Source organism: Athene noctua, chromosome 17 (assembly GCF_965140245.1).
Source record: "Athene noctua chromosome 17, bAthNoc1.hap1.1, whole genome shotgun sequence".
Classification (NCBI taxonomy): domain Eukaryota; kingdom Metazoa; phylum Chordata; class Aves; order Strigiformes; family Strigidae; genus Athene; species Athene noctua.
The window spans coordinates 13,165,911-13,193,797 of record NC_134053.1 but is presented as its reverse complement, the minus strand read 5'-3'; the positions used below and the strand labels follow the sequence as shown (position 1 = coordinate 13,193,797).

At 52.9% G+C, this 27,887-nt stretch overlaps 3 protein-coding genes across 9 annotated transcripts in view; 1 reads left to right on the top strand and 2 right to left on the bottom strand.

The window, feature by feature from the left end:
• The window catches only part of TPCN1 (two pore segment channel 1), a 49,167-nt gene extending 34,051 nt beyond the window's left edge, over positions 1-15,116 (bottom strand). The window contains exons 1-3 of one of the 4 annotated variants that reach the window (XM_074920714.1): positions 15,078-15,116; positions 14,608-14,834; positions 13,841-14,513 (exon numbers count right to left, since the gene is read on the bottom strand). In XM_074920714.1, coding sequence (XP_074776815.1) covers positions 13,841-13,952 — 112 coding nt within the window. In that variant the 5' untranslated portion in view covers positions 13,953-14,513; positions 14,608-14,834; positions 15,078-15,116. Of the gene's footprint in view, positions 1-13,840; positions 14,877-15,049 lie in introns of those variants that run through there. The other 3 variants (XM_074920713.1, XM_074920712.1, XM_074920711.1) reach the window with 3 other exon arrangements.
• A 1,976-nt stretch (positions 15,117-17,092) lies between these two features.
• Positions 17,093-21,787, bottom strand: RITA1 (RBPJ interacting and tubulin associated 1). Of its 3 annotated transcripts, none has more exons than XM_074920731.1 (4): positions 21,546-21,787; positions 20,369-21,262; positions 19,445-19,922; positions 17,093-18,836 (listed from the first exon to the last, which is right to left on the bottom strand). In XM_074920731.1, the coding sequence occupies exons 1-2, from the start codon at positions 21,779-21,781 to the stop codon at positions 20,719-20,721; spliced, it is 780 nt and encodes a 259-aa protein (XP_074776832.1). In that variant the 5' UTR covers positions 21,782-21,787; the 3' UTR covers positions 17,093-18,836; positions 19,445-19,922; positions 20,369-20,718. The 3 variants fall into 3 exon arrangements, with proteins under 3 accessions (XP_074776832.1, XP_074776830.1, XP_074776831.1); XM_074920730.1 differs by having other exon boundaries at positions 17,179-17,195; positions 18,716-19,922; XM_074920729.1 differs by having other exon boundaries at positions 17,093-19,922.
• Positions 21,788-21,855: 68 nt separating this feature from the next.
• Positions 21,856-27,671, top strand: DDX54 (DEAD-box helicase 54). 2 transcript variants are annotated; one of them, XM_074920710.1, is made up of 20 exons: positions 21,856-21,914; positions 22,249-22,381; positions 22,452-22,522; positions 22,628-22,813; positions 22,899-22,948; positions 23,060-23,101; positions 23,368-23,463; positions 23,593-23,714; positions 23,889-23,950; positions 24,104-24,235; positions 24,535-24,745; positions 25,179-25,310; positions 25,612-25,833; positions 25,923-25,996; positions 26,105-26,305; positions 26,475-26,620; positions 26,688-26,801; positions 26,887-26,991; positions 27,191-27,294; positions 27,376-27,671. In XM_074920710.1, the coding sequence occupies exons 1-20, from the start codon at positions 21,873-21,875 to the stop codon at positions 27,597-27,599; spliced, it is 2,469 nt and encodes an 822-aa protein (XP_074776811.1). In that variant the 5' UTR covers positions 21,856-21,872; the 3' UTR covers positions 27,600-27,671. The 2 variants fall into 2 exon arrangements, with proteins under 2 accessions (XP_074776811.1, XP_074776810.1); XM_074920709.1 differs by having other exon boundaries at positions 27,191-27,671.
• The last annotated feature ends 216 nt before the right edge of the window (positions 27,672-27,887 follow it).

The following is a 27,887-nucleotide window of genomic DNA, read 5'->3' as shown; positions in this document are numbered from 1 at the left end:
TGCTTACATGCCATGTAACTTCACCTCCAGAGGATTTATCTTCTCTCCCTGCTCCAATGCAGTTGATAAGACACTGCTTCTTTTCTTTTCAAGTGCCGAGGCATGAACATGCGTGCATTTGTCTCTTCAAGGCCAGACTCACCTACCCGGGAGGAAAAAAAAAGCTGGAAGCCGCCTGGAAAGCACAGCTGGTTTGGCACTTGGCCACACATCTCAGAGGTGAGAGCAACAGAGAGTGAAAATCACTGCCTTTAGTGCTGACTGCCACTTCAGCTCTGCCAGCGGGAGCATTGCAGGACTGATCTTTGCAGCCCAAAATATCCTAGTGCCCATCCTTTTTTCAGGGGATGTTACAGGAAGGAATTTAAGAGCCATGAGGAAGTCTAAACAGTTTACTATCAGTTTGTTGCCTAGGAAAAACAGGGCATCTCCAACAGAGTGCAGCGCCAAGCCCTTCTGTTCCAAGAGAAATAATATACTTCTGAATATTTCAAGTCAGCGTAACTGAGTCATGCTCTTCCTTAGAGACAACGGCACAGCAGAAACATATGCAAAGGCCTCAGGGCTCTTTGTCTTACTATATTCTCACAGCACTCGCTTGCTGTGAAGCTCAACAAATAAAGTCACTTCAGGTTCCTATTTAACACAGAAAAGTTTTTAAAAAAATATGGATGTTGCCGCTTCCTGTTAGTGGTATGAGGCGACTGAAGTTTACCAGCCTCGCCTTTACTCGAGAATCCAGTGAGTTCCTACGGCATCAGCACGAGCTCACTTCATGCTATCATCCACCACACTACAGGGAGCCGAATCCACATGAAGGATGAGCAGATGTCCCTCAGCATGGTAAGCCACTTTTTATATATTATTGCCTCTTATCAATTGCGCTGCCTATCTTCTTATATTGAAGACAACTTAAGCCCTGCATTGTTTAATTAGAGGACCACTGTATCCTTGCTAACATCTGCACTGCACACATGTAAAAACCCTGATGCACAAGCTAAACACGACAGAAGAACTAAAGCATGGTAGGAAATTGTTTTGTCTCAGCAGAAGCCGTGCCTCCAGCTAGCTCTCACTCTGAGTGGGTGAGAGCCAGTATTGAGTTAACCATTTGCTCTAAGAAAATAAGGATGACAGTAATTTTACCTGTCTACACCAGCCAAGATGGATTGGTTGAAAATCCTCATCCGTGCCGTTTACTGCCTCAACTCTTTAGGGCACCTGCTCTCCTTTGATCTCAACCCTGAGTCACGCTGGGGCTTGATTATTTTTTTCCTGTTGCAATGTTATGTGGGAAGTTTTGACCGGAAAATGTTTGATCACTGGACAATTTGTACTCCTGAATATGTAGCAGCAAGAGGCAGAGGGACAGATCCCCCCCCTTTCGAGATGTTTGGGATCCACAATTAGGTTAGCGAGAGGCTTGAGCGGCTGAAGATGAACTGGTGGATGCTTTGTCACACTCACAGAGGCCACTTCGCCCTGACCTTAAAAGCCTCCCATAGCTCACTAGTGTGCCAGAGCACACAGCTCAAAACCCCTGCAGCAGTCAGCAGTGAAACAGAGGAGGATCACTCCTCCATTCACAGAGCTGCATCCTCTAAGGTTATCATCACCTACCCCACTAGCTCTTGCTCCTCAGCTGCACTGCCTTCCAGCAGCTCATGCAAACCACCACATGCTGAAGTGCTCTTCCTCAAAGCTGCCTTCGGACAGATGTGTGACTAAATCCTCCTGTATGAGAAAGTCCATGAAATACCAGGAGGAGAGCCAGAACCAGGCACTCCTGCAGTCTGAGACCGTATAACACAGGAGTATCAACTACTTAACATAGCAGCAAAGTCAAAACCAAAGCATTTTTAATCAGTAAAACTCACATAAAAGGAAAGGTTGTGTTAGAAAAATATAATCAAGAATGTTGCTTATGTATTAAGCCAAATTGCTGCCGGTTTCATATCCTTCAGTTCTGATCTTAACAAATGAACCTCCATACCACAAAAAGGGAAAGTCAAAGCCACAACAGAAGAATCATGTACACCCTTACATTACCCATGCTTTTAGCAGCTAATATGCTCCATAATCTTGTCAGTCCAATCATATCACAGCAACAAAGGTTTTACAGACACAGAGATAAAAATTATTCTGTAACTGGAATTAAATATTGAAGCCATTGAGGGGCTCATTGAAACAAATAATTTTGAATGGAAAAAACAATTGGAAATAATAAAGTTTTTAGTGAACTCAACAAAAAAAAAAAGGAGGGGGGTTGGAAGAAAATAGACAAGCTCTGCCTAAGGCTATGGCTCACCAGAGAGGCCAGACATGAAATACACACACACACACACTTGTAATTCATAATTTTTGAGGAAGCAACAGAAAGGGAAAGAGACAATATCAGAATCCCTCAGATATAGCATTTATTTTACACATCCTGTTACATGAAGGAATTTCCTCTTTTTGTTCCAAAAAGGGAAACCAATGCCTCATGGTTTTAACATGTTAAAGATCTGCTTTAGCGTCGCTAACAACACAGTGTCAGCATTTTAAGAGCACGTTCCTCATTTCAATTCTCCAAAGCAGCGGCTTTGGATTTTCCTGATGCAGTTTGGAAAGATGTTTGATTAAGCTGCAATCTGGCCCTTTTAACGAAAGCAGTGTGCTGCCAGGTCCAACTGCCAGTTCCAGTCGGCAGCAGTTCTCTGGGGAAGTCTCTTCGTTAGCGGTGGGAAGCAGAGAGGAAGCGCTTCCCTTCTGTGAGAAACCACTATTGGTTTGGGCACCAAACCTCCCGCATGGCCACCCAGTGCTGGAGCAGGACGAGAACAGAGCAGGCAGTAATAAGGTATGTGCCACACTGACCTTTCTGCCCTAAAGAGAGAGGCATAGCAAGAAAATGAGATAAATTAAGTAAGAATATTATGGCAAAACTCTAATGCCTTACCACTGTGACCAATGGAAGTTATTTATTGTGGTACAGCAGTAAGAAGTGGGTAACAGCGTTTTGTGGTGTTAGAAAAAGACTCCAGCACACTGGTTCTTTTGAAATGCAACGCTGCCGCATCTCCTCTGCCTCGCCATTGTGTCTGAGCCAGGAAAGAGAAGCTGCCAACTTCAGAGGAAGATGCATGTAAAGCAATGGGGAAAACCCCAGCTTCTAGCACTGTGTAACTGCTCTCCATTAAGGAAAAAAAAACCCAAAACCAAAAAACCACGACATCAGCACATTTGGTAGTAACTGCTGCTGGCAGGAACCAAAGAGGTTACATATAATGGTAGAAGAGGAAGGAAGGAGTTAAACCATTAGTTTGTCACCTGTAAACCAGCTGCCAGAGGGTTTCCCCTCAACTGGCCCTTATTTTAAGTCCTACAGTCCTCATACAGAACTCTATCTTGTGAAAATGGACAATTTTTACTTCGAAAGTTTTCTAGCACTGCAGAACCCCCTCCAACTCTTACCAAGTGGTTCGAAACATTAATCATGCTGTCAAATAAGTGCCTTATTCCTTGTCTGAATTTCCCCAGCTTCAACCAACAGACACAATTCCACTGTTACCCAGTTACTGAAGTTACCTTCAGGCCTCTTGCATCTTGGATGAGCTGAGCAAGGGCACTAGGAACACGCCAAGCATGAACACATTGATTAGAGCCAGCACGGATGGCAACATCACCCACCCTACCTTTCCTAATCATTATTATTATTGGAAGGACCAAGGAATACATCCAGTGTGTCACTGGATGAGTGTCGCACATGCTCACTTTCAGCTCCAGGGGTTATGAAATCAGAGTCAGCACAGCCTCTCTGCTTGCCCAGGCAGCCCCCTCCACCCTTTCTGATGCACGACCCTATGGCTGGTCGTAGCGATACGCGGCTTGCCTCCATCCATCTTACTAAGTAGTTCTAACCACTATGCTCCCATCCTCACTCTTACTATGCCCTCAGCCTATGGCATTTCCTAACTTGATCAGAAATTGCCTTTTTTTTTTTTCCACTTCCATATCAGAAAGAAATGTTGGGAGTTGGCATGAGGACAAAATCTAACCCCTGTGACAGCCTCTGCTAATAACGTACCTATTCAATAACCAGTCCCAATAACCAGTTGGATTTTCAGATGCGTGCATCAGCCAGTGTGCAGAGCCATTAGCTACACAGTGTTGATTCATACTATTTACTTCCTCAATCAAAATGCCACATGGGTGCCAAAACAAATATAATCTCAAAACACTGTCAGTCTATCTTGTAACCTCACAAAATAAGTCACTGACTGACTTCAGGTTCATATGATGCTCACTTTTTCATAAACCCACACTGACTGACATGAAAAACTGTCCTTTAAGTCCAGATTTTAGAAGAGCTATTGCTGGTTTCCCATTATTTTGCCTGCAATCTCCCACCTGGTGCAAAATACCTTTTGGGGCTGGAAGAAGGTCACTATCACTGCAATATTCAGACTGCCTCAGCTGCAGCCTTAAAGAAGAATAAAAAGTCATCTGCTGATTTTTAAATGTCTACCTTTAAAAACAGCTGTTTAATCTCTACTTTATTTACTGCAGGAATGGAAGGATAGATCATACAATGACCAGGTCATCTGGCTTTTCAACAAATACAGAACACATACAGTATTTCTCGAGCTTCCCCATAGTGTTACTGACCAGTGTTCAACCTTGAATTTCTAAGAGGCCAGTATCATTTAACATGTCGTCTTATTTCTTCAGTCCTTTGGAGCACTTTTAACTTTCTGACCATGATTTGCTCAGCTCTCAGTTTCTATGTCTTCGTTTGCTATGCAGCTGCTTTGACGTTAGTTTCGTGTTCACACAGGCATGTCTGTACTGTGACTTTTTGCTGCCTCTCCAGCAGCTTTAAGGCTGCCATTAGCATTTCCGTTTTGTATGCATTTGAAAATTATTCATATACTTTGAAAGAGCACAATGTTTTGGAGTCTTCCCCTCCGCAACCACCAGCGATAAGGTCCTGCCATCAGTCTTGTATTGGAAAGGAAGGGGCTTTGTCTTGGTCACTTCCCCTCCATCCCGATGCCAAAATTCTCCTTAGTAGGTTGCCTGTGAGTATTTACTTAATACAGGGAGGACCAAAGCGGTCACTTGTTTGTACCTGCCAGTTGAGAAAAAGCAGAATATTTAATACTACTTGCAGGTAGCAAGGCAGAACCACAGACAAACCAGTCTGGGCAAGTGTTCCTCTCTTCAATCATTTCCAGTACTTGTGGTCTCCTCAGCACCCTGGAGAAACAATGTTCCCCTTTGCACAATGAAAAACAAGCAAATGGGCAAAAACCAGCAGCATTTTCCTATTTCTGCAGTGACTCACCACTACCTAACTAAATAACCAGCTGGACATTGCTGGTTTGTGTTGTAGGACGCTGTGTTTACAAGATGGATTACACCACAGCTCTTGTGCCTCTCACCAGGCATGGATCCCCTCCAGCCAGGGTGACTGTGCCACAGAAAAAAAGGGGACAGACTGTGGAAATATTGTTCTAGTAAAAACTTCTGCCCTTACACTCTTCCTTTGGAGCCCCCCGCCTACAGCCAGCGGCCACAAAAGCACTAGCTGTAGAGGATGGCATCCCTTCCTTCCTCCTCCCACTTCTGATTATCCTGTAAATGACATAGCCAACCCACCAGTACAATTTGACCCTGGGGAGTTTTCAGTGCTCCCACTTGCAGGATTGATCCCTTAGTCTTAATTCTACAGGCATTTCTTCATTTAGTTAACGAAGAGCAGGAACATATTTGTGCATTCTAGTGAAATCTTTTGGCAGGCTACGTTACTTTCGTACAATAAACTTTCTCAAATCTGTTGAGGACAGTGAAAGTGCTCTCAAAAAAATAGTTATAGTCAGAATAAAATACAGATGATCAGAAATTCCCAGATGAAAACATATACATATACGCCTGCGCTAGGCAGTCATATAAGAAACATAAGAGAGTAGCTAAGGTGTCCAGCCCATAGAATCAGAGGGTTTAACACAGCTGTGCAGAGACACATCCTAAATTTTATTTCCCCTCATGAGCAGGAAAAGAAAAGCCTTTTGTTCCAAACAGGCACCACCAGATTGTGATTATAAAACCAGCACTGGATACAAGCTTCAACCCCCCCCCACCATGATTCAAATCACAGCAGTCTCCTCCTGCCGTCCCCGGGATCTGACATCAACCTTACAGTGCTGCGGTGGATCAACACAAACGCACCTTTTCTGCCTCCCTCTTCCAGATGAAAAGGCCAGCAGTACAGGTGCACAAGCTTCCTGCTGAACTGCTCACTAGAAGCAGATGGATGAAATCCTAAAGCTGCTCCTACAGCTTTCCATAAAGAAAGCAGTCATGTAAAAATCAGGCATCTTTTCAACATGCAAAAAGCAATTATGCTAAAGACACGGGGAGAGCCCTGCAAGGTCCAGATCAAAAGCCAGAGACATTGGAGGCAAGAGAAAGACCTATCAAATTCACCACGCTTTTCCCAGCTTAAGGATCAGAAATGGAGCGTTCTGGCTCATAAATTCTACTTCCAGCAAATTCAAGCTTAAATCCCCTGAAGGCAATAAGGAAAAGGCAATCAACAACAACTCTAACCACTTCACAGATGCTCCTGTTTAGTTTATACAGCACTTCTTACAGCATTCAAATGGGTAAAATGGGATTTCAACGCAGGGGGGCTGACGGCAGCAGGCAGGATTCCTCGGTGAAGATACCAAGGGCAAAGGAAGTTCTGAGAAGCATCATATTGGTTATGATGAGTGAACTCAGCGTGCTCAGCCTTTGCTCATTTTAATCTGCCAGTAAGCAAGCTTGGCTAAACTGAACATCCTGCATCTACAGTGCCTTAAAAATCCACAGGAATCACAAAAATGAGGGGAAAAAACGAACAAACTGATGCGTTCCCTGGGAAGCCATGAAAAAACTAATCGCTATTTGTTTCCAACTGTTGTTCCGCTTCCTGAGCCAAATGTTCCCAAGTCAGCTGCGGTGGCTGAGGAGTGACCGGTTAGAGCTGGAAAGTTGTCGATTTAAAATTGCAGCTTGAACACTTTCAAACTCCTTAACATCTTTTATAGTTCCAGGACCACCTGTTCGAAAAGCAGAGCCCTCCGATGACATAGCACATGCCCTTACCCCTGCATCTTCCAACTACAGCCATCAGCTTGAGGAGAAAACACTTAGCCTAGCCCATTCTTCTGCTCTCACACCAAAAAGATGCAAGCTGTGTGCTAGGGCAGAGACACACGAAGGGAACGAACGGGCTCCCTCCCTCAAAGCATCAAGGTCATTACTCCCGTCTTCACAAAAGGAATGAGAAGAAGCTTCCAGACTCCTTGCCTCACTCTGCAGCATCCTCCCCAGTTTACAGTGAGCATGCATGAAAGATGATATCCATTCCTAGTGCTCCGGGAGATGACAAAGGAGAAAGAACCATTTGACTCCCGGATAATGCAACACTAACCCAAGTCTTCTTTACCTTGTATATGCTTTTACTCACTCAGATTTGAACAGCATGGGGCATTCAAGACCAAATCACTAGGATTTTTTTTTTTTTTTACTGTGCGAAAGAGTCAACAGTGCAGAGATTCTGTTTGACAAAGCATCCTACTGTGAAACACACAATGTGTGCATTGTGCAAACCGATCTCCTGCAGGGCTAAGAAAACAAGGCAGGCTTGAAAAAAAACCTACAAGATAACTGCAGCCCACAATACCTCCTGGTACTTCACTCTGCTGACGGTTTTAATTCTATAGGTACCACATTTACAGAGTCACGTTGAGAATGTCTCGATACAAATGCTTTTGTGAGTCCTGGGCAACACAGTGCTGCTTCTCTTGAATCAAAGGTACCAGCTCTACCCTCTCAGTACGGCGTAAGCACAGCTGAGGCAGTCGGTCTTGCCTTAAAACCTGAATTCTCAGGATAAATGAGATTCCAGAGGATGGTGCATTTGGAACTTAAGAGCAGATGCACATTTTCCACTATTTCTAATATCATATCAAAATATACCCAACATCTAAAAAGCAGCATTTACCTCCTTCCTTTGAGTTTACAGAGCTCATCACCCAGGGAAACGAATTGTACTGAAGGAGAAAACAATAATCTCCTTATGTTTTGGGTGTTCATTTCCCTTTCCAAGATTTTCACCCCTCACTCATCTTGGAGGCAGTTTTGCTTCGCTTTGCTTGCTTAAAACATTCATTATAAGTCATCTAGGCCAGGAAAGGATTAGAGAAACACTGGCAGAAGTTGCAAAATGTAAGGCTGTTATGTCGCAGAAATGAGACTTTCAGAGGCATAAACAACAATCCAGCACCGAACTACCACTTGTGCTTCAGAAAAAATTCTCCTCTATATAGATTTTAAGCAGGTACACACTAAGAAAACCAAATCATGCACAGCAATGCAAAACAGCACCTCTTCATAACAAAGTAATGAAGCCTACCTGTCCACTTCCACGAAAGGTGTAATCTGTGCTTTACAGATGAGACGTGTTAACCACGATGACGTTAACTGACTTACCCCAGGTACAAGGAGGAGCGGCTTCAACAGCAGAACTAGATTGCTTCCGAAAATGAGATCCCAGTCCTGTGCTCTGGCCATGCTTCACCTCTAAACGCGGCAGCAGAAGCACTGCTACTGGAACTAATTAAAGGCAAATCGGTAGAACTAGGAGCCATGACGCAAGAAAATATCCTGCACAGCATCCAAGAAAGCCACCAGATAATCCAAAAGGATGTTTAAGAGCCTGGCTCTCAGAGATCTTGGGATCTGCCAGGTTCATTGCAAGCGTTTGCTTGTTCCCTCGTCCCCTATTTCTTCACACCAATTAGCTACAGCATTTCATAACTAGTGCCCAAGTCCAAATAACCATCCTTGAAATCCCTGCTTTCACACAAGAATCAAAACCTACAGATCCTGAAGGATTTATTAAATCTACTAGATGGCTGACATTTAAAAATGCCTATTTTCCTTCAAAGGTAGCAAAGCCAGAATGCTTTCCCAGCAACTGAAATGGTTCCTCAAGAAGCACAGCTGCTAAGAGTTTGTGTGGTCACAACACTTCCCCAAAGTCAGGTATTTGTTCTCCGTTTGTTCCCTCAGCCCCAGAAAACATACACTTTTTTTACACCTGGAAATCTCTTTTGTCCACAGACGGCACTACAGGGAGCAGCCGTAGGAAGAAGGCAACAGAGAAGTCTGAAGAGCAGGGACTCATTGACCAGATGAGCTGAAACTGTGGACTACATGGACAGACTTACTTTCTCTCACGGCTGATAGAAATGTGTTCTGGAACCAGATCCAACACAGAATTACATCACTTCAGGTTGCATTGGTTGCTGAACACATCAAAACCCAGGTGGCTCATATGTCTCAAAAGAACACTGACTGCCCCCATTCCTGGGCCACCCCCAAAAGCATACGTCTACCCATGGATTAGTAAATGAATTTTTTTTTAAAAAGACAAGTTTGTTGTATACAACATCCATTAATGCTGTAATTAGGTTCCGTGTTCAGAAACATCCCATGAGTTTCCATCAGTTGATTACAAAAGGGATGGTTTTGCTCAAAGCCTCTTCATACATTCCATCAGGAACGGGGCCGGCGTGCAGAAGCCAGGCGAGGGAAGAGGCCCTCCTTCCCGCGGCTCCAGAAAGAACAGCACACACCACACACCGTTCTGCAGGCACAGCCCACAGCCTCGGAGGCAGCCACTGCTTTCCTCACCAAGCACACCTTGGGCAGCCCCTCAACTTCACCAACAGTGAAATGTCATTTTCTTTATGCACTTTGGGCCACCTGCTCCTTCACAGCAGTGCATAAGCACAGGGGCACACGCATCAACAACCCTCCTTCTACCCAAAAGACCAGGCCAGCTCTAGTTTTCCTAGCACTTTACTCTTCAGGCAGCAGAAACTGAGATTGCAAGGGCTCAGCCGAAACCTCAACATTCAAAAGATGTAACTTCCCATTTCCAAGCAATCCTTCTAGAAAACATCACACTTCACTGCTGCAGTTGCTCCCCCCACCTCCCCACACATAAAACAATAATTCAATTTTACCTCAATTGCAGATGCTGTTGCTTTCTTGTAAAAACCCCGAGTTTAAAGATTACTTCTTCCACTTGCCATAATCCATTGTGTGGGAGAAACAGACATACAATATCATATTGTTCCCCGTACAACACTTCGAGCTGTACTTTCTGCTCTGAACACACTGAAACTCCACTTGAGGCTACAGCAATTTCCATGCAGGAGACAAGGGAGAATCTTGTATCTGATCTAATACAGGATAAGTCAGTGTGCACTCATTTATTGCGTATAGTTCCCATCAGCTCAAGGAGAGACACTGTCCTAGAGTTTCAAGGCTATCCACGCTGCCTTTGTATATGGAAAACATACCTCGCACTCTGAGATATTTTGAGAACCCTATTTGAACGCTTCCCAAGAGTTCAGGTGAGGGACTGGAAATCACTGAGCCCCAGCTGCTTCTCAACATTTTCAGTACGCGATTTTGGGAAAGGCCATGCAAGGACTGCACCCTCATTTTCGCCTTCTACAGAAATTCAGTTAATATTAGTCAATCACCTTAGACAGGTGCTGGGAAGCTTAATTAGAATGTGTACAGCACTCAGAGATCCTCAGATAAGATGTACTAGGGAAGGGCAGCACCGTATTAATTAGCATGGACTCGAGTGACAAAAGCACTTCTCTCTCTCTCCTTCAGCTGTTGGAGCTTGAAAGAAAAATCGCCCAGCACCACAGCCCTACATGTTGCAGTCAGAAAACCATTGGCACCACAGGGACCACATTTTTCTGGATGTGGTCTGAATTCGTGTCAGCTTCGCAGGATTCTGACTTTTCACTGTGGCTGTAACCGGGAGCTCCCCGAAAGACGTTTATCCTGGCACAAGCCAAGGAAGGCAGAGTTTTAATATTCCTCCTCATGTTAAGTATTTTCTTCCATTAAGTGCTTAAGAGCTGTACGATTAGGGATATTAATTTTTGCAGCTGGGCATTTTCTTTAAGAATGTAATTTTCCACACAGTTTTCTCGTTTAGCTTTCTTTCACTCTAATCCCAAAGCATTCACTTACCCAGAAGAGGACTCTTCTGCAAGGCACAGAAAGGAATACACTCTTGCACTTTAGCCTGTTCTTTCTACACCTACAACAGGCTCGCTTTCAGAAAACCCTACTACTACTTAGTTCAACCCAGTAACTTGCCTGCACTTCCAGACAACACCAAGAGTCCAAAACTACAAATTCACTTATCCAAGGACCTGACTCTAACAAAGCTACATTGTGGATCAAGTTTTTTTTAAAAAAAGGACAAGGAGTGCCTTAAAAAACGTGAGAGGTGATACACTGAAATCCCAGAGATAACGCAGCACTTAACAAGATGGCTGTGACAGGCTAGAGTATGGATTAAAATTTAGAGAGGTTCATTGACGTAGCAACACAAAACAAGAGCATAACTTAATTATTATCAGCCTTGGATGCATGATTTAACATAAGGGTGGTTACACCCACTTTGTTTTTCCCTCGGTGTCACCTGGGAAGAGGATGATGAGTCCTTTACTGCAAACAGTCCCAGCTGGTATCTGGGATACACTTAAATAAAAGCTTTGTGTTTGACCTGCCACCAAATCCCTAGGAGTCGATGGTCAGGCACAGTAACAAGTGAGCTATTCCTCTGAATTCTGGCTGAATATTCTATTGTGAGAGTTGAGGCATATGGAAGACAAAACCAGAAGGAAACAGCCTCCTGCCCTTCCCTGTCCCCGTGCCCTCATCATCAGCCTGGCAGGCTCTCCCTCTCCTGAAAAGGACTTCTCACATGCTCTTTTTTCCTGAAAAAGACAAGTCTCTGAATAAAAATAGGAAATGATACAGTTCTGTTAAGGTCATTTCAGTCTTCAGCAGAGAAGTGGAGGCAGAGCAGAGGGGAAACATCTGAATTCCCCACAGCTTCCACAAGACACAACTTTTCTGCATTTCACAGTAGATTTTCTTCGCAGGCAAAGAGGAAAGCTGGACTACATGTTCCAGTTTTTAAACAAGCTTACTTTTGCAAGTGATGGCGTCAGCCTGCTCACTCACTAATTTAAGCTTCCCGCTTCTCAGAGATAAATGTGCCTTTCAAGTTGTTTATGCCAGCCTTCCTCTTCTCATCTTTCATCCCACTCTTGCAGTACCCACTGACTTCAGATGGTTCCGTATCATTCAGTATCACTTGCATAGAATAAGCTTTATATTTTTCAGCAAATTCAACTTTAACAGTGATTAAAACATATAGCAAAATAACGGTTCTTCAATACCAAGAGACCCTTCATTTGAAGAATTCCAGGAAATTAATTCTCAAACACCACACAGTGATCTTTTAAGAAGCACAAAATTGGTCCTGAAACAATTTTCCTGTATTTCAAGAGAAGCAGATTGTAGAATATTCTTATTTATTAGTATGTTCATTCTCATGCTTGTGCTTTAACACAGTTGTGTTGGCTTTAACCAAATGATAAACCTCACACAACTTCTTCTTTAAAGGGATGGGAGGTGGGTGGAAGAAAAAGATGAGAGAAGAGTGGTTAAAATTAGTCACAAGAAAGCCTATAAATATACCAGTGGACAGAGAAAGCACTCTCTCTTCCATTTAACTTAAAAATAGAGAGCTTAACTTTAAAAGACAAACAGATGCAATAGAGCAGATATGATGAAGCAGCAATGTAGCAGATCTTAGAAAAGTCAGCTGGGCAATCCAGCCAGGGATGTGTATTGCAGGGGTGGGAGAGGAAGAGGACGAGGAGGAATCTTGTCAGAAACTAGCTACTGGCTCAGGAAGCCCCAGAAGGAGAAAATTAAGGGAACCCATATGACTGCAAGAGAAAAATTAAATCAGAGTCCTAGAGGCAGTATGGAATAGAGGTATAATGTAGAAAAACGTGATGCCAGGCCCGAAAATTATTTGTTAAAAATGTTAAGCTTGTGGCAGCAAGGGTTTGAATATCACACGACCTGTGCATACACCTGCAATGTCAACTGAAAGTCAAAGGGATGCGTTGAACAAAACTGCTTAAATACATTCAGTGAAGTAGAACATAAACCAGAAACTCAAGGAACACGCTCAAACACACCCTTCCTATCTCACCTAGTGCGGGGTGATGGCTTTAATGAAGATACACCGAGGAGAAAGCAATGCTTGTGAGAGATGGTGGCTTTTGTTTTCCCCCTCCCAACACTCACAGGCTGGCTCTGTCCCACTAACCCAGGGGCTAACAGGAGTACCAATGTATTGTCTAAAAGTACTCCAGGTTCTTTGATAAGAATACAATAAAGATGTTAAAGTGATTTATCAATACATATCGCTTTCCTTATTGCAAAAATCACAATGTAAGCTAGAAATAGGCATAACGACAGTTGCAAAGGACAGATGCTGTACGGTGCTAGGAAAACCCTACATGACATAATTGTAGTTGGTGCACCTCACAGCTTGGGCCAGTGGCACAGCACAGCAGGCCAGTGCCAAGAAAAGGAGCTCTGGGCCAATGTGCAGGAAAGGAGAGCGGAGTTATGGACAATGAGATCACACAGAAGCCACAAAAAATGTGTGTTAGTATAGGTAGGACCTGTCCATCCAGTGTCCTCTGCCCTCTTGGCATAACACGGGTGCTGTGAGTAAACAAGCAACATAATAAGCAACTTCCTGATCTGCTTTTCTCAGGCAGCCACCGGGATGCCGAATGACAGCTCTGAGAGTTTCAGGTCCTGGCAAGCGCAAGAAAGAGCGGCCACCACAAAGAGAAAAACAAGCGGGCAGGAAACAACGACAAAGTGATCTTACTTTCGTTAGGCAGCTCCTCTCGATCCAGGTCATCAAGAGGGGCTGAGGTGCTGCTTCCACTGTCGTCCAGGGTGAGGATGAGGGGAACGTCATCATCCATGCTCACAGCCATCCTGACCCTTCAGAGGCTCCTACTCCAAGAACTTCAAATAACACCTTTTTCAGTTCCACTTGTAACACGCTTGTGTCAGAAACTCTCCCTAGAAAGTCTTCCATCAGGGGTGTCTTCTAGACATGAGAATATAAAGGTATGTGTACCCATCTCTAGAGAGCACAGTTTGAAGAAGGATCTAGTTATTTGCTTTCAGAAAGCAGCACAGGATCCTCGACTGAACGGCAGTACTTACACAAAAACTAAACTCAAAAAGTCAGGTCTGGGCTGCCTATTCCAGTCAGTGCACAGCTCACAGCAGAGGACAGAAGCAAAAGAAAGTGCTTCTTGACAAACTCCTGACCACTCAGCAGAAGAAGCAGGTGAGCACGATGCATCCAGAGCCAACATGATGCTAAGTGTCCCCGTCACACATGGCTCTTTCCTCTGTCATGCCAAAATACCTCGATTTCAGGTGGGGAGGGGCAGGAGGGAGAAAAAGAGACCAGTTTGAGTCTGCACACATGAAGTTCCTGCAGGTTTTTTTACTGGGTGATGTCACTGTCACAAAGTCACTGATTTCTTTAAAAGGTGGAGGAAAAAAAAAATAAATCACACAGTCCCCGGACAACGTTACAGGGGCGCTCCGCAACCGGTGTCGCCACGCAGCTCTTACTCTCCCAGTCTCCTTCCTTGCAGGCCGTGGCGAGGGCAGGAAGAAGTCACGGCGGAGGCCGCATCTCCCACAGCAACAGGCCGACCGTGCCGCTGCTGAGCGGGGCCCTCGGGCCGAGCCGCCCCGCGCCCGCAGGGCTGCGCCGAGAGCCGGGACGGGAGACTCCGCGGCGGACGCTCACGGCTGGGCAGCAGGCAGAGCAGCCGGGACCGGACTCCTCCCGCGGCCTAGGAGAGAGGGACACCGAGACGGGGCTGTCACCGCGCTGTGCAGGCCCCGGCCCGACCCCCTCCCCGGGCTCCCCTCAGCCCCGTCACCCTCCCGGCGCGAGCAAACCGGCCCCGCCGCCCCCCCCGGCTTCCGCGGAGCCGCCGCGCAGCGCGCAGGTGAGCCTGCCCCCGCCGGCCCCCCATGCCTGCGGCCCCAGGCCCCACCCCCCTACCCCCGGCCCCGACCCGGCCCCGCCGAACCGGCGCCCGCGGCCGCTGCGCCACCTCTCCTCAGCGCCCGGCGCGCGGCCCCGCCCCGCCGCCCCCCATTGGTCGCGGCCGCGCGGGCCCCGCCCGAAGAGGCCGAGCCTCCCCCTCTCCCGCCAATCCTCGCTCCGTGCCCGCTCCGCCCCGCCCACCGCCGGCCCCCTGACTCTGAGAGCGGATCCGGATTATTCCCGCCTCCTCCTCGTCCTCCCTCCAGCACTTCGCCTCGTCATTGGGTGGTGGCGCTGCCTCTCCGGCCAGGCCAGGACGCTGATTGGCCGGAAGTGATGATGGCCTAACAACATCACGCCTCGACCGCTGGAAGGAAGGGGCGGGCTTTCGGGGAGCGGAGCGCAGGCTGCCATTGGCTGTGTTGAGGCCCCGCCCCTGGGGTCAGAGGCGAGCGGAGCGGTCGCCTAGCAACGGCGGGACGCGGGCGGAGGGCGGGAACTCCGGGCCCGCCGAAGCCCACCCTGAGGGGAGCCCCCGGCCCCACGCTCCGGGCCGGCCGCTGCCCGCCCCGCCCCCAGGAGTTGTTGTTTCTGTTCCCAGGCGCCGCTCCGGGGCCGTCGGTGGGCGCAGGGAAGAGACGGGCCCTGAGAAAGGGCAGCGCAGCCCCGAGAGCACCGAGGACAGTACTTGCCGTGAAGGGCCGAGGGCCCCGCCGGTGAAACACGACGTTGCCAGAACCCCGGGATTACATCCACCTCTGAGGATTCTCATGCTGGAAGCGAGCAACCCAGCGTGCAAAAATTAAATCTGCTCACAGGCCGCCCGCTGAGCAGTCTTCAGGACAATCCCTCTGAGCCCAATCCAGCCTGATAAAGCCACTGGGCTCTGTCCAGTGGCTCCGATCGTTTTGCCACCAGCAGAACTCCCGTCAGTGTTACAGTGGGGTAGCTAAGGTCTCTGTCCAGCTGCAGCAACCCCCTTGCTCCCAGAGCAGAGGTGTCCAACCTTAAATTACCAACACCTTTGCAAATGAGCCTTTCTTCTGGCCAGCTGATGTCTCGCACACCCTCCCCTTCTTAGTGGTACTTCCTTCTTTGTGTCATCCTCCGGGGCTGGATTTATAAGGGAGACAATGTGACGAGAGATCTCAAAAACAGCTTGCAAGAGCTAGCCAAAAGACTTCAAGATCCGCAGACCAAGCATAAAGCAGTGAAACAGCAGAAATGGGAGCTGTGGACTTCCCTGAATGAACGTGCTGAGCTACAGCAGGACACTTGGCACCTAAGGATACAGCTCAAAACACTTGTATTGGAGCACTGAGAATCAGTGCTGGCTCTTGAAAACGTAGTGCAGGAGATTAAACCTGTCATAGCACTGTCAGGTCAGGCTGCTGCCTGCTTCAGGTAATTACCTGGCTCCTGCCAACTCCTGGCAAGATACATACGCTGTTTTCGGAGCATACTTGCTTCATCACAATGCTCTGCTCATTTCAGTGGAAAGAAGCCCTGTAACAACACAATTGCAACACCAAGCAAGTAGCTTACTCACAGGACCGCCTTTCCTCCCCATCCACTGACTCAGCTCTGAAACCTCCTCTGCAAAGCGCTGCGCCAGCCTGGAGAGGCTGCACACTAGCCAAAATGCAGAGCAGTGAGGCTACCACAGATCAGGCGAGGCACGTGTTGAGAAACAAGGGAGCTGGTATGGGCTAAGCAGAGCCAATACAATACTGCCTGCACATAAACCCATCTTCTAGTTGTTTGTAGCACCCAGGGCTGGGCGCAGCTCATTTTGGAATCTAAGCACTTCCCAAACTGGCTGGTACTTTGCTGAGACACAAGACAAGCAGTCAGGATTGAGTCAATGGTGGAGAGTGTGATTTACCACAATGCTGAGCCAACAGAAAAACTAGAAATAAAAGCAGCAGCAGGCAGGAGTCCCAGCTGTGATTCAGACCTCTTTTATCAACAACGCTCGCCTGAGCTGAGCATCAGTGACACTGGACAGGGTGAATCAGGAGCTAGGAAACAACTGAGTATTTCCCCCACCTCATTTTATTCACACTTGGTGTTTGCTCCACACTAGAACCAGCCTCCTACAGGCAGGGCAGCCCACAGCAGCGATGGGGCATCTTTTGCTCTGGTGCTGGACTGCACAGCTCTGGTAGAACAAGAGGACAGGGCAGTAGTAAAGCATCAAATGCAAGTGAGAACTGCAGTACAAAATTCAAGCAACCCATTTATACACATCTGTATTTTAACCAACATTGTCCTTATGGTGTAAATAGCAGGGAAGCGCCAGTTCTGACCTCCTGATGGCCTGGAAGCCCTTGGTAACAACCTGGACCATTGTGGGACAGGAAAGCATGTGGCTGATGCGACAGTCTCTAGTTTCCCCCTATTGATTCCTTGGAGCCTGAACACAGCAGTGGGAGTAAAATGGCCACCCCTGGCCATACAAGCCACTCTCAACTTGGTTTTCAGATAAAATCTCTGTTTTAAGAGGCTTCATCTTTCAAGTACTCCAACACTCCAACGTTGCACTTTGTATCCTGCTTTCAGGTTCAGCAGTTCTCTGCTGCTTAGATTTCAGAGCAGTTACCCCGGTTTACCCATGACTCGCCTTGCTGGATCTGACTCATCCACCTGCTGCTAGGGAACAGGCCTCTCCTTCGTGTCAATCCTTAACCCTCTTGTCTCCATCTAGTGTCCAAATCACACTTTGGTTTCTCTCCCAGCCCACTTGAGAGACCTGCAGGCTTAACAGCTTGCATGTCACTGTGATGACAACCCAAATGAAGTTGAACAGGCTCAGATTCATGTCAGCAACCCCAGAGCCTCCTCTGAGAGGGTCCTAATTGCTTTCATGTCCCTCCAGTTTTTACCCAGGTGGAAAAAAAGCTGCCTGATTCCTGCAAGGTGTAGGGAGGTGGACTGAAAGCTTGGTGCTGATCATGAAGATCCTCACCTTCTTAGGTTTTTAATAACATTGGGTTATTCTTGCTTCCCACCAGGGTGGCTGGAACACCTAGTCCCAGAACTGCTGGCTCCCCTAACACTCCCCCTCCTCCTCTGCGTCGCTCACCAGGATGGTGGGCAAGGAATAAACCGCTGCCAAGTGCCACCAAAACTGCCCGTCCCTGGCCACCTGCAGCCCGACAAGTCCTGGCTCTTCCCACGCGCATATTAGCTGGGTTACAGCACCACTAATAGAACCTGTTTCTCAGCAAAGCTCTTGGCTCAGGCTTAGCCCCATCCAAACCACACAGATGGGGCCTTTTCTCCAGCGTGGTGGCAAAGCAGGCTCTGACCTGCACGTGCCCTACTCAGCCAGTCCCCACCAGCAGACAGAGGCTGTCTGCAATGTAGGGAAGCTGTGGTGGGAGGTTCAAAAGAGCATGAAGGTATTTCCACCCGGCACCACTTGGAAAGTCTCATCAGGTTCACTTCTTCTTTTGGTCCCTTTGGGAAGGCTCAGGTCAGCAGTCAGGGGCCCATTCTACCTAGATTTGGACTAAGTACAAGGATCCCTCCACAGCGCTGTGCAGGGATAACCTGGTGAAGGCCCTCAAGCTTGTAGTAACTGGAATCTGCTGTCTTGCCAGGCTGAGTGAGAGGCACTTCATGCTGTCTGCACCAAGGAAAAGGCTTGGCCCTGAAGGGGAAACACACAGTGCTTACCTACTGTTCCTGGACTGAGGAGGAACACTGAACGCAGCAGAAGACTGAGCGGGACGTGAGGGAGATGGCTGTGACCTGTGCTGCCACCTGCATCCAGAAAAGCTGCTTGTTCCAGACAGTCCTCATGTCGAAGATGAAAAAAAGGGAGAGGGCAAGAAGGCTAAGAAATAAGCACAAAATCCATCCTCTGTCCACCCATTCTTTCCTCTCAGCAAGGCTGCTTGCTTCCCTGGGGCTCAGCTCTCCCAGATCACAACCATCAGCTGAGACAGCACTTGCACTGAGGCCTGAGCCTGCCAGGGCTGGCTGTCAGAGACAGAGGACACCAGAGCAGTGGCATGATGACATGGCTCACCATTTTAGGTTGAGCTCTGTTGCTTTTCAAAAGCAGTAACGACGTTTCTTGCTAATGGGACTGGAGCAGGAGTGCAGGCTCCTGGCTGGCCTTCCTAGCCTCAGTGCCCTTCATGCGCTCACACAGGTCAAGGCCCAATCCTGCTGCTGCTCAAGGTGCCAATAAAATAATTTCTGGGGGCAAAACAATGCACTTAACCTGTATTGGTTTATCCTTGGGTGAATTTAAGAGAATGTTTCCCTTTGCAACTCCCCAACTTCCCTGCGTTCCCTGACTCCAGCAGCTGGTCTCTGAAGCCCCTGTTCCCAGGGGAGCAGTGACACTGGCTGCAAACCCCAAGTCGCCCGGCCCATGTCCTTTAGCTGCTTCCCTACCTGTATTCCTACCGAGTTGCTCTTTCCCACCTCTAGAATGGAAACCAAAGAGGAACTTTTGCCCAGTCTTTGGAGACACTAGCCATGCCCAGATCACACAGCAGCATCCCACAGACCAAACACCAGGCCCCAGCAGATTTGCCTTGGATCATTTATTTGGCAATGAGTAGGGTGTTGCTGTGAGAGCACCTCACAACCCTCAGTGCAAACCACGGGATTCTGTGTCCACTCAGCACATCCTCAGCAGCAGCAGCTGCTGAACAAAGCAGGAGCAGGGTGATGCCCCTCCTCACTTCCCAGCTCATCCTCCCTTAACAGAGATCATTAAAGCATTGATGAAGTGGAGTGAGTCCAGCAGAGAGCCACCAGGATGGTTGGGGCTAGAGCACACATCCCATGTGCAGAGCCTGAGGGAACAGGGCTCCTTCAGCCTGGAGAAGGGAAGGTTTCAGGGGGCCTCAGTGCAGCCTCCCAGTACCTGTGGAAAGGAGGTGACCGTGAGGATTGAGCCAAGCTTTGTGCTCAGGTGCAGAGCAGAATGAGAGAGCAGACACAATATAAAACAAGAAAGGCTCCAACTGGACATAAAGGGAAACTTTTCACCCCAAGGATATTCAAGCAGCAGGAGGGGAACTAAGTAAAGCCCTGGGCAGCCCTGCCTGAGCCCACAGCTCACAGAGCCTGGGCTAGAGATGTCCTGCAGTCCCGCTGAGCACGAACCATCCTGTGATTGTATGTGACAGGCAGGATGAAGCAGGACCCCTCTCCCCAGAAGGGGTCAGCGGAGGTCCCCATCAGGCCCTCAAACCATAACTGTCGCAGCCAGCCTCTCCTGGGACCCCCACCCCAGCAGCACCCCCTGCTCCGGGAGCTCCACCTGAGTTCAGGCCCTGCTGTCCCCCCCGAGCGAGGCTGTAGGTGTACCTGTGCCTGGTCCTTCTCCTGCACAGGCCTTGGACCTACGCTGCAGGCAGCCCTGCCTCCTGCTGTTCCGACTTCCCAGCTGTAATTCCTGGAGACGAGGAACCTGACCCATTACCACACCTCATCCAACAACCACCGGACACTCAGGGGAAGCTGCTGTTACCACCAAGGCTGTCCCGCTGCTGCGGTCCCGCTCGGTTCCCAGCTCATCCTTCTGTGTGGAGCAGCATCCCCAACCTCTGTGGCTGCGGCCACAGGCGGTCCCAGGGCCCTCACGGACTCACCCACCGGCAGGTCAGGCCCCACTCAGGGAGGCGAAGGCTTAGTTACGTCCAGAGGGACATTTGGCTTCACTTCCAGGGAGGCCTGGGTTTACAGGCACCCACTGACGTGGAGCTCCTGGCCAGAGGAAGGCCCGACACACTTTTCGACCGACCCCTCATCAGAGTTCTTCGGGGGGTCGCAGGGACTGTCGGAGGACTCTGGTTTTTACACCTTTCTGTCTTGAGGTTGTCTGAAGGCAGACGGTGCCCATCTGAGGGGGTGTTCAGCCGGCTGAGAGACTGGGAACGTCCTCTGCAGGGAGCCGCCCGGCCTTCGGAGCAAGAATGGCTGTCGGGACGCTTCCAGCCGCAGGACTCGCCCTCGCCGCCCGTCTCAGAGCCCGCTGCTGCCGGCGGCGCGGCGGCCCGCGGGTGCACGGCTCTCAGGGGGGTCCCCCTGGGGCGCGGGGAAGGGCTGGGCTGGATTCGGGGGGCAGGCGGAGGGCTCCAGAGCAGCGGATGGAGCTTGGCTACGTCTTCCTTCTTCATCCAAGGAGCCGCCCAGGCCGGACCCGCGGGCTTGGCACCGAAGAGGGACTCGTCGCAGAAGGACGGAGTGTGGCTTCTCAACCTTCGCGGGCAGAGAGGAGACAAACCGGGTGTTTACTAAAGCAGCAGAGACCCGGCCGCTGAGTGCCGGGGCAGCTCACGGGGGGAAAAACCCTCGCGGGCCCGTGGAGGGAGGTTGAGCTTCACGCCCAGACCCTCCCGAGAGCCGCCCGGCGCCCGCCGAGCCCGGCCCGGGGAAACGGCGGGGCCCTGCCGGGCCGCCCTCCCCAGGCTAAGGCACGCAGGGGCCAGGGCCGCTTAGCGAGCCCCGAAAACCCGCGGCAGCGCCCCGGGCCGCCGCTCACCTGCACTTACTCCTCGGCCGGGAGCCGCCGCCGCCACCGGGAGCCGCGGCCGCCGCTGCCCAGGGAGGAGCGAAGCCGGGCGGCGCCGGGCGCACCCCCGCGGGGCTCCCGAACAGCGACTCGTCCACGAAGGACGGACGAGCCCGGCGGACACCCCGGGCCCGGCCCCGCCGCGGTTGCTGAGCGACGGCAGCGCGACCGGGGACAGCTCCCGGGGACGGCCCCGCCGCCCGCATGGCCCCGCGCCGCGCGGGGGGGCGGGCAGCGCACAGGCCCCGCCCCTTCCGGGCCCGCCCCGCGCCGCCACGTGCTTCCGCTGCCGCGAACATGGCGCCGCCGCGCGCCCGCCGCCAGCCCCGGGGAGTGCCGGTAGGGGCGGGGACGGGAGGGACCGGGGAGGATGTTCAGGGCGGCGTTCCTGGTGTCCCCACTGCGCCCGGTGCTGATGTCCCTTGTTCCGGTCCCCTCGGTCCCCGTGTGTCGGTGTCCCCTGTGCCGCTGCTGGCATCCCCGGTACCGGTGTCCCCGGTACCACTGTCCCCACTGCCGGTGTCCCCGGTACCACTGTCCCCAGTGCCGGTGTCCCCAGTGCTGGTGTCCCTGGTGCCGCCGTCGCTGCCCGCCAGGCCGGCAGTGCAGAGCTGTGGTGTCCTGGCACCTCCGGGACGCCCCTCACCGCCGCTGTGTCCCCCGCTGTCCCCAGGCCCCCACGCTGCCGCTGCCCGCCTTCCCTGCCACCGAGGAGGACGATGGCGCCGACACCGAGCCGGACACACGGGCCATGGTGCGGGCCCAGAACCAGAAGAAGAAGAAATCCGGGGGCTTCCAGTCCATGGGTGCGTGCGGGGCGGGGGACAGCCGTCCCTGGGGTGGGGACTGTCCCCTCACCTGTCCCCGTCCCCGCAGGCCTCAGCTACCCTGTCTTCAAGGGCATCATGAAGAAGGGCTACAAGGTGCCCACCCCCATCCAGAGGAAGGTGAGCAGGGGGGGCGGCGGGACCCCTGCCCCGGGGCGGTGGCAGTGACGGTGACGGTGGCAGTGACGGTGACGGTGACAGTGACGGCGGGGCGGTGTCTGGCAGAGCATCCCCGCCATCCTGCGCGGCCGGGACGTGGTGGCGATGGCGCGGACGGGCAGCGGGAAGACGGCCTGCTTCCTCATCCCCATGTTCGAGCGGCTGAAGGCGCCCAGCCAGGCCGGGGCACGCGCCCTCGTCCTCTCGCCCACCCGCGAGCTGGCCCTGCAGACCCTGAAGTTCACCAAGGAGGTACGGGGAGGGGGCAGTGGGGACAACGGGGACAAGGGTCTTGGTTTTAACGCCCACCCTGACATGTTTCTTTCTCACCTCGCAGCTGGGCAAGTTCACAGGCCTAAAGACAGCCCTGATCCTAGGAGGGGATAAGTAAGCCACCCCCACCGGTCCCCGCTTCCCTAAAGCCTCCCCAAAACCTGCTGAGGGGCTGGGCTGCCCCATGCTGCCTGGTGCCACCCCAGCATCTCCCCGCCTTCACAGGATGGAGGACCAGTTTGCTGCCCTGCATGAGAACCCCGACATGTGAGTGGGGGCATGGGGAGGGGACCTGATGGGGAAATGGCCCTCAAGAGCTCCCCGCTTCCCGGGGACACCACTGGTGTTTACAGCCAGCGTTCCCGATGGATGTCTCCTGTGTTCCCTTGGAGCATCTTCCCATGCTCCCCACAGGCAACAGGGGGGCTTTAATCGTGTCTTTTGTGGGTCACATTTGGGACCTGCACCCGGGATGGTGTGGGGACACTGCCCCCCCACCCAGCCTGGTCCTGTCACCAGCTCCGTCCCCACAGAATCATCGCCACCCCTGGGCGCCTGGTGCACGTGGCGGTGGAGATGAAACTGAAGCTGCACACCGTGGAGTACGTGGTGTTTGACGAGGCCGACAGGTCAGCGGGGTGCAGGGGGGTCCCTGGGGGTCCCCAGGGCTGTGGGAGTGAGGTGCCCTGGGGAGCGGCAGGGCTGGGCACGGAGGGACCGAACAGGCGCTGCCATGTCCCCTGTCCCCTCGCCTGCAGGCTCTTCGAGATGGGCTTTGCCGAGCAGCTCCAGGAGATCATCGCCCGGCTCCCAGACTGCCACCAGACCGTCCTCTTCTCTGCCACGCTGCCCAAGCTGCTTGTCGAGTTTGCCCGGGCTGGTGAGAGCGTGGGGCGGGCGGCAGCTGGGGGGGAGCTGGGGACGGGGACACGACGCAGTTCCGCGGCTGGGCTGTGTAGCAAAACGGGGCTGGGTGGAGGCTTGCCCAAGCGGCTGTGGGGCTGGTCCCAGGGGCGCATCCTATGTGCGACCCACGTGTCCCCACGTCCCACAGGTCTCACTGAGCCAATGCTGATCCGTCTGGATGTGGAGTCCAAGCTCAGCGAGCAGCTCAAGGTCAGAGGGGCCAAGGGGACTTGAGATGGGCTTTGTGCCCCCCACCCCCTGCAGGCCACCCTGCGGTGGCTCCAGGCTTGCAGGGAGGGGACAAGGGGTGGCAGTGTCTGACGTGGGGACGCAGAGGGGCTGAGCTCTGCCCTCCCTTTGCAGCTGGCATTCTTCCACGTGCGTGGGGACGACAAACCGGCTGTGTTGCTCCACCTGCTCCGGAGCGTGGTGAAGCCTCAGGACCAGACGGTCGTCTTCGTGGCCACCAAGCACCACACAGAGTATCTCAAGGAGGCAAGTGGCATTTTGGGGTGCCCAGCATGTACCCCTATTAGATGGCAGGCTGCCAGGGGTACCTAAGACCCCTTTCCGGACCCACATGGGGTCTGCATCTGTGGGCCTGTCCCTGCTGGACTCCCTGCCACTGTTTAGCTGGGTTGAAGGAGAAATCTCACTGTATGTTATCATGGAGGCCCCTCGGACAGAGCGGGGAGCGCAGTGGGATTTGGGGGTCTGGGTGGACACCCCGGGGTTTCAGGGAGACTGAGGGTGCTTGCCCAGGGGATATCTGGTCTCTCTTTCCTCCTCCCCAGCTGCTGACAGCACAGGGCATCCGCTGCACACACATCTACAGCTCGCTGGACCAGACCGCCCGCAAGATCAACATTGCCAAGTTCGCCCAGGGCAAGTGCCCGGTGCTGCTGGTCACTGACGTGGCCGCCCGTGGGCTCGACATCCCCATGTTGGACAATGTCATCAACTACAGCTTCCCCGCCAAGGCCAAGCTGTTCCTGCATCGTGTCGGTGGGTGCCGGTGCCTCGTGCAGGAACCCTTCCAACCTGGGGGTCCCTCAGGGTGACAGGGAGGGGATAATGTGCTGTCCCTTGTCCTGTTTTTCCCATCCCTGTGGCCTGCTGGGCTGGCACTGGTGTCCCTGACGTGATGCTGCTGTCTTTGGGGCAGGAGGTCTCCATGTTGTGACATCAGGAGACAGGCTGGGGACAAAGCAGGGCCAGGACTGTCCCTCATCTCCCAGCTGGACTGGGGGGGCTCCTGGGGGCAGGGCTGGCGCTTTCCCTTTAGCATGTCACCGTGGTGGGCTCCCCTTCGCCAGCCTTGCCCAGCTGTAAACATCACATGCGTGGGCTCCCAGGGGCACCAGTGGGTCCGTGCCTGTGTCAGGGCAGGCCGGGCTGGCACTGGTCTGGTTTCTCATTCTCCTCCTCCCCTTGCCAGGTCGCGTGGCCCGAGCTGGCCGGAGCGGCATTGCCTACTCGCTGGTGGCTCCCGATGAGATGCCCTACGTCTTTGACCTCCACCTCTTTCTGGGGCGCCCGCTCATCCTCGCCGCTGCCCAGATGCCCGCTGGTAAGGCAGACCTGGCTGCAGGCAGGGGGGTGGCTGCGTGTCCAAGCTGGGACACTGGGCACACGGCCACTGTGGTTTTATCCTTGGCTGGTGCTGGAGTTCATGGTCTTGTGGTCAGCATTTGTGCAGAGGGGTGATACGGGGGTTCTGACACCCCGTGTGTCAGGGGATGCTGATTTAACCCCCCCGAGCTCCCTGTGGCTGTTGGCTCTGCTCTGTTAAATCCTGGATTGCTGCTGTGCCCGCTGCAGCAATCCCAGGCGGGTGCCAGCAAGATGACGTGGTGTCCCCGGGGCTGCAGATGCCGGCGGGGTCCTGGGCCGCGTCCCCCAGAGCCTGATGGACGACGAGGAGTGCCTGCTGCTGACGGACCACGAGGGCTCGCTGGAGCTGCAGAGCCTGCGCCGCGTCGCCGAGAACGCCCACAAGCAATACCTGCGCTCCCGGCCCGGCCCCTCGCCCGAGTCCATCAAGCGGGCGAAGGACCTGGACGTGTCGCAGCTGGGCATCCACCCACTCTTCAGTGCGTGCCGCAGGGACACCGAGGGAGGGGACCCCCTTCCCCTGGCCAGGGAGCTGATGGGTGCCCCTCTCCCTGCCCACCTTCCGCAGGCGCTCGCTTCGAAGACACCGAGCTGGAGAGGCTGCGGTTTGTGGACAGCATTAAAAACTACAAGTCGAAGGCGGTGAGTTGAGACCCGTTGCTGGGCAGGAGGTGCCTGGCGTGGGGCGGGAGGGAAGGTGCGGGCGGCCGGCGGGCAGCTCAGCGGGGCTCCCCTCCCTCCCGGGAGCAGACCATCTTCGAGATCAACGCCACGTCCCGGACGCTGGCCAGCACCGTGATGCGGTCGAAGCGGCGCCATGACCGTGCCCTCATTGAGAAGCACCAGCGTGGGCAGCAGGAGAAGCGGGCAGAGGCTCTCAAAGGGCAGGGGCTGGGCCCGGCTCTCCCCAGGCCCGAGGCGGGAGAAGAAGGAGAGGAGGAAAACCTCCAGGTAACGGCAGGAACGGGAGGTTTGCTGCGGCCGTGGCAGCTGCCGCCGGGCAGCCTTGGCCGGGTGCTGGCAGCACTGGGGCCCTCGGGCTGTGCCAGGGTGCGGGGACCGGTGCAGCGGCTGCCCCGGGGGATGTGGCCCTCCCAGCCCCTCCGCCATCACCTTCCAGGACGTGTTCTCCACCGTGGTGGGCCAGAAGCGAAAACGGGGCCGCGGGGTTGAAGACGGTGCCAGAAAAAAGCCGCAGCAGGCGGTGCAGCAGGACGATGACTTCTACATCCCATACCGGCCCAAGGACTTTGAGAGCGAGAGGGGGTGAGTCTGGGGGAGGGTCCTGGCACCGGCCTGCGTGGGGGCTGCTCTCACCGCCTGCCCTTTGCAGGCTGAGCGTGAGCGGCGAGGGCAGCGCCTTCGAGCAGCAGGCGGCCGGAGCCGTCCTGGATCTCATGGGTGATGAAAACCACAACCTCAACAAGAGCAGGCAGCTGCTGAAGTGGTGAGTGGGGGCTGCCTGGGGGCTGGGGGCGGAATCGGGGCTGGGGGTACCCACCACCTGCTCCCACTGCCCTCCCCTCTCACAGGGACCGCAAGAAGAAGCGGTTTGTGGGGCAGACGGGCCAGGAGGACAAGAAGAAGGTGCGGACGGAGAGCGGGCGCTACATCAGCAGCTCCTACAAGAACAACCTGTATCCTGCCTGCAGGCGCTGACGCCTGCCTGTGCTGCGGCAAGGGCTGGGGGTGAAGGGGAGCAGGACTGGGCCCACCAGCAGCCCTGCGGCATCATGCCCTGCTCCCGGGGATCCATCCCCTGCCCGGCCCGAGGAGGGAGGCTGTGTGGTTGCAATGGGGAATCACCGCACGTTCCCTTAACCCATCCCGGCCCAGCTATGAGAAGTGGAAGCAGAAATACAAGGTTGACGAGCGGGACGAGGATGAGGATGAGAACCGAGGCAGTGAGCAGTTCAGAGGGAAGCACCGGCGTGGGCACGGTGAGTACCCAGAGCCCCACATCGCCCCCCCGCCACCTCGCTCCGGCCGCGGAGCTGAGCTTGGCCCTGTGCCCCCCGCAGGGCCCGGGCAGCCCCCGGCCCGGGGCAGGGTGCGCTCGGAGCTGAAGAACAAGCAGCAGATCCTGAAGCAGCGCAAGAAGGCGGCCAAGCAGCGCTTCCTGCAGAGCGGGGGGCTGAAGCGCCTGAAGGCCAGAAACCGGCAGCGGGTGCAGGAGCTGCGGCAAATGGCCTTCGGGCGCCGGGTGGGCGCTGCCAAGAAGGGCAAACTGCGGAAGAGAGTGTAGGGGAGGGGGCCGTGCCCCAGCAGCTTCCCCCGTGCCAGGGCTGGGTGCCGGGGAAGGAGACATTAAATACTTGGCTGGTTTTGCATCCTGACTCCTCTTTGTTGTTGCAGTGAGCTTCATGCCTGGGGTAATTTTTGACCCCTTGGGCCACCCCCTAGGCGCAATCCTGAAACCACCAGGTTCTGCGTGTCCACAGCTGGGTTATATTTTGACAGGAGGCACCCGCAACACCCAACAGCCTGAACACAAGCAGCAGCTCCCCCTTCCTCCATGACAGCCCCTCCCCGC